The 11279-nt window shown below is 42.0% G+C and overlaps 1 protein-coding gene across 1 annotated transcript; it reads left to right on the top strand.

Annotated features, from left to right (window-relative positions):
• The first annotated feature begins 444 nt into the window (after positions 1-444).
• KDELR3 (KDEL endoplasmic reticulum protein retention receptor 3) lies at positions 445-10813 on the top strand. Its single transcript, XM_044441006.1, has 5 exons — positions 445-1007; positions 6578-6678; positions 8522-8680; positions 9484-9736; positions 10490-10813. The coding sequence occupies exons 1-5, from the start codon at positions 917-919 to the stop codon at positions 10528-10530; spliced, it is 645 nt and encodes a 214-aa protein (XP_044296941.1). The 5' UTR covers positions 445-916; the 3' UTR covers positions 10531-10813.
• Positions 10814-11279: the final 466 nt, after the last annotated feature.

The raw sequence follows: 11279 nt of genomic DNA, 5'->3' as shown, positions 1-11279 counted from the left end.
CACCATGGCTTTTCAGCCATTATGTCATTTCTTTCCCAAAGAGACTTGAGTGGGGGTGGGGATGTCCTCTGGATGGGCAGAAATGCTTCCTAACTACAAAAATAGCATATGAGAAAAGCCACTTAAAAGGAAGGAAAGGAAGACAGCAACCTAGATCCCCCTGCTTCCTTTGCAGTGGAGGCCAAACTGATCTACAATGCATACACCACAAATAGGGGAAATAGCTCTGCTTTGGACCCTGAGGAGAAAAATATATTATCTAATTGGCCTTTTCACATCTCTGAAATTTGCAGCAATTCAATTCCCCCTCCCCTCCGGAATTTGCCAAGTTATGTCTGCCTTCTCGGTCTTTTCCCCTTTAAGGACATTCTGAGCTGTAATTTGAGAAGGTGTAAGGATGCAGGAGAAAGTTTAACTCAGCCGAGCTGCACCCTCCTCCTCTCTTCCTCCACCCTCCCAAACAAGCAGCGTCCACGCCACGTCACCCTGTGTCTGAACTGGGACTGCAAAACTTACTTAGACTGCATTAGGAGAGGCACTAACCTAAAGACTTCTCACAGAAGAAGTGCACAAGTAGAATAAAAAGTTTCTTTGGATTAAACAGAGACCAGCTCCAGTGCAACAAAGGTTTGAATTGCAAAGCTCAATGAAGAATATTGCTGAAGTTTTCTGATTAAGACAGCCATTGTGGATGCAATTCCACCAGGAGCGGAGAAGCTATTTCTTACCTACAGGAAAAGAAAATTTAATGGAAGAGGATCATTTAGCAAGCTGTTGAAGAACGAGAAATATCCTTATACAAGTTTTGCATTGGGAACCAGGAAGAAAAATTAAGGAAACTTCTTCAGGCATCTTCTTTTTCAAAATAAATTAACTGATTTTCATTCAGACCTCCCTGGGACATTCTTAGGCCATCATGAATGTATTCCGGATTCTGGGAGATGTTTCTCATCTCTTAGCTATGGTCATATTGCTGGTGAAGATCTGGAGATCAAAGTCTTGTGCTGGTAAGTTTTGTTCTCTTTCCCCACCTTCCCTCTGAGAAAGTGCTGATATAAAAACAGCACCCAAGGAAAAAAGGGGGAGCAGATAAAGCTATGAAGTGACTTGCTACAGGAGCACAAACAAATACTTAAGACTTGGACTTTGCTTTAGCCACATCCTAGATAGCCAACTAAGAAACCAGGTGTCAATAGCTTAGTAGGACAATATGGCACAACTGAATTTATAACTCGCTGGAATCAATGTGTCTTCTTTTGGTCCCATCTTAGATAGAATAGTCTCTTCATTGTTGTGATAGGATAGTCTTAGATAAGGCCCTTTCCCTTTCCTATGACATTTGTATGGGGTAAGGATGCTCCTACACTGATTCTTTATGCAAATTGCATGTTTCTGTATTGCCAATCCCACCTGTTAAAATGTCCACAGCCTAGTCACCAAAATTCCCTGCAAACTGAAATTTGAGGTGACCAGTGCGTTCTGTTCCTTAAGCACACATTTTGCAAAGTAATCACTTTCTTGGGATCTGGAAAGACCAAGACACCTTCTGCATTTTAAGTGGAGTAAAGATTTTTTTCTCTTGGAGAGGCAAGGAATACTTTCTGTCAGGGATTCAAAAGAGCAATGGAAATTTGGTATACCTCAAGCCCTGCCCAAGCCATTTTGCTGCTTGAAACAAAAGACCAGGTAGTGTTTCCCCCTCCTCCCAATTCAAGCGAAGAAGCCATGAGGACTGGCAACTCAATCTTCCTTCAACAGTGACAATGGGGCAGTGCCCTCCACTAAACCTAAGGATACTTGGTTAGCTTAGAGAATGCAGAGGTGCCAGTCAAGCATACACACAACTGTCCTCCTGACCCATCTCTATTTATGCAGACTCCACTGAATACCAATGATTCGATTGTGAGCAAACTTTATTGACTAAAGTGGGACTTACTTTGGAGAAAACATATATAAGATTAGATTGTGTAGAACTGAAAGTGTCCTGCAAGCAGACAGATATGGGTGATGTGCATAAAATGGGGAAAAACAGAAGTGCCTTTGAGGAAGGGCATATCATAAGGCACCTATATTGGGGGGGGGTGGTAATTTGTTTTTTGAGATATTAAAGGGTAACCCTATTAAGGTTCTTAGTCATATTTTATCAATGTAAACTTGACTATGGTCTAGAGGAGGACTTTGAGCTTTTCCTACCCACCTCCTGCTGCTTTTAGAGCCCCAGACTGTATGCTCCATCTTTATTTTCTTGATTCTCTTCCATAGAAATATTTCCACGGCCTCTTTTTAAAATGTCTCCTCCTGGTTTCCTTCCTGCAAGCCCATCCCACTCCACCATACCAATTTTCCCCCTTTGTGGGTGGAATCAAGATGTGTTTAAAAGGAGTGGCGTTGTGATGTGGCAGTCATGATGGTACAAGCAAATCACGGTTGCTGAAGGGTGTGTGTGCATGTGTCCTCAAACAGTGATAACTGTGTAAAGTTTGCACTAGGAAGAGGACTTTATGTGCAGAATCGAGTTTCACTCTCCGTATAGAAGATAATGCCTAGGCAACCTGCTTCTCCATACAACCATGCTGAGACTGAGAGTATTTCCACATGAGGCTTTTATACTGCATTACCTTTGCCTCATTCAGTAAATTTTGCAAGAGATTACTTGGTTTAAACAATATCATTTTCCATGTGTAACCCCCACATGTTTTCCCACTGTTCCTACTTTTTTTTTGTTTTCTTTTTGGACAGGGGGCAAACTGCAGATAATCCATTAGGGAAAAAAAGAAGGAATAGCCATGCAATGGCTTCTGACTAATAGTGCTCAGAGCCCTTCATCTGAAAGGACTCTGAAAAACAAGAGATGTAGGGATATAACTGGTAGAAAATTACATGATGACGCAATGTGACTAAAGAAAGGAACAAAAACTCCATTTGATCTCTTCTGCTTGAAGAGGCTGTAACACTTGAACATTTGCAGCCACCAAAGAAATGACATCAAGTTATGTTCTATTTATTTTTAATAATAAAATTATTATTCTGCAATAAATTATTATAGAAAGCTCTTCTGTGTTGTAGCAAGTTGTTAAATTGATCAACTGATACTGTTCATTGGTCCAGGCTCTTTTGGATGAAGAGATCCAAATGAACAGTGTGAAACAGAGAAACAAAGTTAGACAGAGAATGAAAGATCACAACTAGAAACATGGATTGGGAGAGCATCAGCATGGAGATTGGCAGCAGAAAACATGAAGGGATGGGTAAATGGAAGAGAGTAGGAGCCAAAGTAAAAGCTCTGAGAAAGCATAAGAATGAGTCACCAATGCTGAGGGCACCTCCATGACAGAGGATAATATCTCAGAACCCTAAAGAAGGTCTAAGATGGAGATCTTGGTAGGTGGTTCAGCTTTCTGGGAAAGAGATTTTCACCCTGTTCTGGACAGAGTTGCACTCCCCGTAAGGGACAGGGTGCGTAGATTGGGAGTACTCCTCAACCCAGAGTTATCCTTGGAGTTCCAGGTGACTGCTGGCAAGGATTGCTTTCCAGCAGCTTCAGCAACATCAACTGCGCCCTTACTTGGATGAGCAGAGCCAAGCAACAGTGACCTATGAGCTGATAACCTCCTGATTGGACTATTGTAACACGCTCTACATAGAGCTGCCCTTGCAGATGGTCTGGATACTTCAGTTGGTCCAGAATGGAGCAGCCAGGCTTCTGATGGGGACCCGTAGGTGTGAGCATAAAACACCAGCTGTTTACCATCTGCACTGACTACCAATTGAAGTTTGGGCCCAATTTAAGCTGTTAGGGATGACCTATAAAGCCCTAAACAATTTAGGACCTAGTATCTAAAGGAGTATCTTCTTCCTTATGCACCTGCCTGCTCCCTAAGGTCCGTGTCAGAGGTGTTTCCTCGGGAGCCCTCATTGAAGAATAGCTGCCCGGAGAAGGGCCTTTTCTGTGGTGGTGCCCTGGCTTTGGAACATGTTCCTCAGAGAGGAGCACCTGGTGCTGATGTGTTATTCATATCGGCACCAGGCCAAAACCTTTTATTTTCCTGGTATGTTTAGATCTGATTGTGGTTTTAATATTGGGTTTTATTAGATTTTTTTCCTTAATGTATGTTGCCTTTTGTTATTTGTGTCCTGAGACCCCTGTAAAGGACGGGGTTAAAATGCTTGACAGACAGACAGAACAAACGAATGAACATGACAGGACTAAGACATTTTGCTGACTGAGGCAAACCAGCTAATGACTCCCCACTTCCAAAATGCCAGGGGGCATAATATATGAGGCTCAGTCATGATATTTTGATATGGTACCTGAGGAAGAAGATCTCACAAGTGCCTCTCCTCCCTCGTGGAAGTAAGAATACAATAGGAATAATGTCGATAGCTTTGTTCTGCCTTTCATAACATCCAAAATTTGCTGCCTGAGGCAAATGCCTCAACTTTGCCTAAAAGTAGGCTGGCCCTGGAAAGAAGGGATTCGTGTTGACAATATCAAGGACAACAAAGAGGTCACGAAGTACAAGGATTGTGAAGATGCCCTTAGATCAATTGGACATGTGGATGGGAACAATTTCAGTAAATCAAAATTGGCAAAGCCTGTGTTAGGGAGATTCAAAACTAGAATGAGGTGGGAGCAAAGGCAGGTCACAAACTTGAAAGCAAGGCAAGAGGTAGAGTAAGTGTGGAAGGAAGAGTGAATCTAGCTGCCTGCCTTGTACCAAAGTGATTACCACTGGAGCAGCCCAGAGAACAAGGGTGTCCACAGGATTCAGGAAGCTGATGATGCTAAGAACCTCTCGGCGGCTTTCAATACCATCGACCATGGTATCCTTCTGGATAGGCTTGCGGGATTGGGGGTTGGAGGCACTGCTTTGCAGTGGTTCCGCTCCTATCTCGATGGTCGATTCCAGAAGGTAGTGCTGGGGGACCATGTCTCTATGTCATGGCAGCTATGCCATGGGGTACCACAGGGCTCCATTCTATCCCCTCTGCTATTTAACATCTATATGAAACCGCTGGGAGAGGTCATCAGGAAGTGTGGGCTGCGGAATCATCAATACGCTGATGATACCCAGCTTTACCTCTCGTTCTCCACTAATCCAGGTGAGGCAGTGGCTGTGCTGAACCGGTGCTTGGCCGAGGTAAGGGAATGGATGAGGGCCAATAAACTGAAACTCAACCCAGACAAGACGGAGGTCCTGTTGGTTGGCGGATCGGGTTTCGGAGAGGGTGGATTTGACCTGGTCCTGAATGGTGCAACACTCCCTCTTAGGGATAAGGTCCGCAGCTTAGGAGTACTCCTCGACCTGGAGCTTTCTTTGGAAGCTCAGGTGACAGCGGTAGCGAGGAACGCCTTCCTTCAGCTTCGGCTGATTAATCAGCTGCGCCCCTACCTGGAGTACGACTGCCTGGCGACGGTGACACACGCGCTGGTGACTTCCCGCCTAGACTTCTGTAACGCGCTTTACGTAGGGCTTCCCCTGAAGACGGTCCGAACACTTCAATTGGTGCAAAATAGAGCTTCCAGGTTGCTGACGGGGACGGGGCGTTATGCTCACATGACTCCAGTCCTCCGTCAGCTTCACTGGCTTCCCATTGAAGCCCGGGCCCAATTCAAGGTGTTGGTTATGACCTATAAAGCCCTAAACAGCTTGGCTCCTGGCTACCTGAACGAGCGCTTACGTCCGTATATGCCCGACCGACCCTTGAGATCTGCGGGAAAGTCCCTTCTCCGGGAACCCTCCATGAAAGAAATTAGGAGAGTAAGTACCCGGAGGAGGGCTTTCTCTGCGGTGGCGCCCAACCTATGGAATTCACTCCCCAAAGAGGTCCGCCTGGCACCGTCGTTACTGGTTTTTCGGCGCCAGGTAAAGACCTTTTTATTTAAACATCATTTCAATTGTTAAAACATATGATCTGGCCAGGGCAACTTCTTCTTCCTTCTCTTTCTCCTCCTATATTTTTATTTTATACTGATAATTTTAATTTTATATTTGTAAATCAATGTATTTTTTGTATTTTTATATTTAATGGTAATTTATTATGTACTATTGTATTTCAATGTATTTTATCATGTTGTAAGCCACCCCGAGGTTTCGGCAAGGGGCGGCATAGAAATGTAATAATAATAATAATAATAATAATAATAATAATAATAATAATAATAATACATGTTTACTCAGAGGTAAGAGTAGGTGTGAAGGCTGGGAGAACCAGCGTGGTGTTAAGGTTAAGAGTGCTGGACTGGGACTCTTGAGATCTGGGTTCTAGTCCCTATCAGCCCAATAGGTGACTGGGCCAGTTACTTAATCTAACCTACTACAGAAGGTGGTTGTTGTGAGGTTGATGCAAGGGGAAGAAAGGGAGGACGTAATACATCAAGGTACTAATAGATCTTTGTAGGTTGCATTTATGCTAGCAGAGGATTCAAGCCCCTCTTGGAGAAATCCTAGAGTTTGTTGCTGGAGGTGGCAGTTGTCTTCCCTTCCAACTGAGAAATCTGTATCATTATGCCAAAAATCACAGACACTTCTCCCCTTTGTTAGCTATTTATGAATTTTATCTTGCAACCTTGCAGGTATCTCAGGAAAGAGCCAGATCCTTTTTGCACTTGTTTTTACAAGCCGTTACCTTGACCTATTGACAAACTTCATTTCCATCTATAATACTGTCATGAAGGTAAGAAAGGACAAGGGGCTTTGTCCAGTTTTTATACTCTTCATTTAGTTAATTAGAAATTTGACCAGAAAGCAATGCAGATTGATTGATTCATTCAGTCATTCCATTTCTATACTACCCAATAGCTGAAGCTTTTTGGATAGTTCACAAAAGTTAAATATACAATAAAATGTCATGAAATCTTATCAAAATACATACTTTTAAAAATTAAAAACAGCCAAAAATACAGGGAAGAGTATCCTTGTAAAAATATCTGAGATGGGTAATCCCTTTTAGACCTTGAATATCCAAGTATCTCTGTATTTATTATTTAAAACTTTTATATGCCTCAGCATAAAAAGCTGTCTTAATCTGGCACTGAAACACACCTGGTTTGTAACTGTGTACTACAGATCCAGGGCATTTAAGCGGAGAATAGGAAGAAGTGGCCTGCTGGCAAATATATTATTCCTGATCTTGTTACACCAAGATCAGGCAACTTCCAAGGGTCAGCAGCTCCACTTGGAGCCAGATCCCCAATTCTGCTGCATGCTGCTGAAATTTGGTGGTGCGGTGGCAGCAGGAAAAATACCCTTATTTTCACAACCAAAGGTTGGCAGTAGCAGACAAAAGGGCTGCATTTGACTTTTAAAATGCTATTTTCTCCTACTGCTGCACACCACCAAATTGTAATGGCAAACCAGGGAAGGGATCGCATGAAACCCAGATGTTGCCTAGCCCTGCTTTACACAAAGCACCATAATGATAAGATGCAGAAAGTGCATGATTCTGAGTTCTTGGTTACAGTGCAGTTGCCTCTGATCTCATTCTTGTATGCCTTATTTGACCCTTGCCTTGCCACTTTCTTTCCCACTTTCCCTCGTGAAAGAGAACAGGGGAAAAGCAGGCAACATAGCCAGGCAACATAGGCAGCCAGAAAGCTACTGGCCATACAGCTGGAGGATGCTATTGCCATTCACACTTTTTTATGTGTTCTTCAGCAACAGAGTATTTGTAGTCCACCTGGTATGTTAGATGAGCAGTACATTTTCATGTTTTCGAATGCTTATGTCTGGAGAGAAGCAGGGCCAAAGTTCACAGACTGACTTTATGAGTAGATTCCACCAGTTTTCACCCCAGTTGAAATCACAAGACTTGGACTTTTTCTCAATAAACCCCAATGTTAAGGGGCACATCAAACTAGTTCTCACAGTTTAATTGGCTCACCTTTTCAGCTGATAGCATAATAAAATGGTGGAAGTGAGTGTTTGAGGGCCCCACAGGAAGACCTTCTGTTCTTTTAGTTCAGTTACAGGTAGAAAGTTACTCCCCACTTTTCTGATGGTCTGTCAACTCTTTGCCCTGGTGATCTCAGCAACTGTATGTCCACATCAGCAAAAGCAGCAGCAGTAAAAATAGAACTGATGCCTGTAGAGGCAGGGACCAGATGTGCACTGCTATTTCTAAAATTGCAGCCTAACCCACAAACACAGGAGGAAAGGGGTGTTAAGCATACAGATACAATCAGAATTGAAGTAGTACATCTCTCCTCCCCTCTGTACCACATCCCAGGAAATTGGGAAGCAAAAGACTCAGTCCCAGTTTTATGCATTTTCATTTCCAGGCCTCCATACCTAGTGCAAGTTTAAATATCCCTACATCCGAACTTACCATGTATTTTCACATGCCTGACATACACCAATGCTCCCTAGCCATCCTTGCTGCTTTCCATTTGCAGATTTGTTTTCCTATACTGCCCCAAAGCCAAAACTCTCTAGGTGGTTTGCAGTTGCATCCTTCCACTCAGTGTGTGTATTATTACACTAATAATTTAATTTTGCAAGGACCCTATGTTCTGTTGCAGGTCGTTTTCTTACTTTGTGCCTATGTTACTGTATATCTGATCTATGGGAAATTCCGGAAAACTTTTGACAGCGAGAATGATTCCTTTCGCCTCGAATTCCTTTTGGTTCCTGTCATAGGCCTGTCATTTTTGGAAAACTACAGTTTTACACCTACAGAGGTAAGGAAGCAATTTGTATTAGAGGAGACTGGATAGGCAACCTAATGCCCACAGACATTTTTGGCACCCACCAAGGCACCTTACCCCTTTGTCATATACGCAATTCACACACATTTTAACACCAACATGGAAGAGGGCAGGAGAGCAGCAAGAAGCATTCGGGTGTTGGGGGAATAAAGGTGAAAGCAACCTGCAGGAGAGGATTTGAGTACCTGTATGTTTGCACAAATGGAGGCCATAGGTTAATGAGATAAACAGCATAGGGCAGATTTTGGAGTGATCCTGAAATGTTTTTTCATGTTTTTCTAGCAAGGAGGCAGTTATCTTCGTTTACATATGCATACAATGGATTCATGGCATAGTTCACAGGACACAGAGGGCTGGTAACCCAGGACAGGGTCACACATTCTGAAGCATACCCATGGGCCTGAAAAGGTTATTCACCATTTATTTGAAGTGGAAGGTTCATTAAATCCCCAAACCATTGTGCTATTGCAGATAGCCATTTTTCCTTTCAATATTTCAATCTTAAGTCTTTTAGCTTTCAAAAGCACATGGAAAATCCAAAAGGTGTGTAGGTAATTCAAAAGAACACATGTATCCTTAGATTTTGAAGTGTTTACCCTCACAAGATTTATCCAAATTATTACCTCACTTCCAAAGAAAATTGCCAAAACACATGGTGAAGGGGAAAAAAGTCTTAGGTGTCCAAACCCAAATTTTCAACATACTCACTTTATTCTTTTTAGTTGAATGCTTTATTCTGTGACCTAGTTACCATTATGATATACTTTCCTCCTCAGATCCTCTGGACTTTCTCTATTTATTTGGAATCAGTAGCTATCCTCCCACAACTCTTCATGATTAGCAAAACAGGTGAAGCCGAGACAATCACTACCCACTACCTTTTCTTCTTGGGTCTCTACCGTGCTCTCTATCTTGCCAACTGGATCTGGCGTTACCACACAGAAAACTTCTATGATCAGATTGCTGTGGTTTCTGGAGTAGTACAGACGATCTTCTACTGTGATTTTTTTTATCTCTATATTACTAAAGGTAATGAGCACACAAAGAACACTAGTATTGTGTCTGGTCAGCATTTGATCAATTCACAAGATGTGTCTCACTATAATTATTTAACTGGAGCACACTAATAATCCTGCATACTAAGTGCTGAGCATTAATCCTCGAGTATTTCTTAAAGCCAACTCAAATCAACCAGCATATTACTAACAGCATGAACTACATACAAAAAAAGGAATACTGTAGTCCATATTAAAGCAATACCACAGAAGCCACTCCTGTTTATTCCAGAGTTTGACACTGAAAGTTCTTGCTATCTCACTTTATACCTATTATGCCTTCCCAAATGTCAGTTACTGAACTACATATGCCTAATTTCTAACACATTGTTATGCAGATCATAATCTGACCATAACACAGATTGGGATACTTGCTGTCATTCTGTCATGACACAGAAGGTAGTTTGTAAGAGAGCTTTCACTATTGAGCAGTACAGAAATTAAGTAAAAATAAGGGCATTTTGCCCAATTTTCATCAAAGTGCTGTATACTTTCCATTTAGGGAAATTTACAAGTTGTAGCTCTCCAGATCTTTTGGCCAACAATGGTGAGACACAATGCTAAGCTTCTGGATGACCACAAGTTGTCCACCTACAGTATAGGGGTTCCATAATTCTGAATGTTAACATTAAAGGGGCCACCCTGATGCCACTGCTTACCTGAAAAACAAATGGTGTAGTTGCCATTCCTTTCTGCCATTCAGCACAAACTTTTCATTTTTTTCTAGTATTAAAAGGAAAGAAGTTGAGTCTTCCAATGCCTATCTGAAGATGCACACCATTTAACAAGTTCCTGAAGACACTGCTGCAGGACTGAAGGATTTTTTTCTACTCTTCCGCCATTTGGTTCAGCTAGTATTTGGAGAATTTACCCTGTTCCTCTACACCGTAACTAGCAAACCCCAAATTGTGCCTGAGAGACTGATGTTTGGGTAGCTAACACTTCTGGCTTAACACTTACAGACTTTAAGTATTTACATTTTCTTTTGTACTGGCATGTTCCTTTGATGACTGAACTGTGCTTGTTAACAAATAAAATAATACCAACTACATACTGACTCGATCTCTTTATTTGCTTCAACATTGATGCCAACCTTGAAGCTATTTCAGTCATAGTTCATTTGTTGAGGGACCATAATACACAGCTTAAGTTATGATTGCAGCAACTTAGGAAAATGGAATGTACCTCAAGTAAAACCCTTAAGTGTTAACTAGAAGTACTATAAATCATAGACTAAATAATAAAAGTAACTTGTAACATATTTCGAGCAGGTTTGTAAAACTTTTAGCCAGATAAAATACAACCTACCAACTACATGTAGCAGCCTAAGGCCTCAACCACCTGTTTTTGCTGCTGCTGAATGCAAAAACAAACTTTGAGGCCCTCGGGGGGCACCATCTGACTTAATGCATTACAAATCATGCAGGCTCCTTTAGTGTCTGCATGTTGGAAGTTTGCTACACTAAAAAATCAAGCAAAGTATATGCTGCCCTCAGTTTTTGTTTTGCTATTTTTAA

This window comes from Varanus komodoensis, unplaced genomic scaffold, assembly GCF_004798865.1.
Source record: "Varanus komodoensis strain SLA01 unplaced genomic scaffold, ASM479886v1 scaffold39, whole genome shotgun sequence".
NCBI lineage: Eukaryota > Metazoa > Chordata > Lepidosauria > Squamata > Varanidae > Varanus > Varanus komodoensis.
The sequence above is the reverse complement of the archived record's forward strand: the minus strand, read 5'-3'. Positions and strand labels throughout refer to the sequence as shown.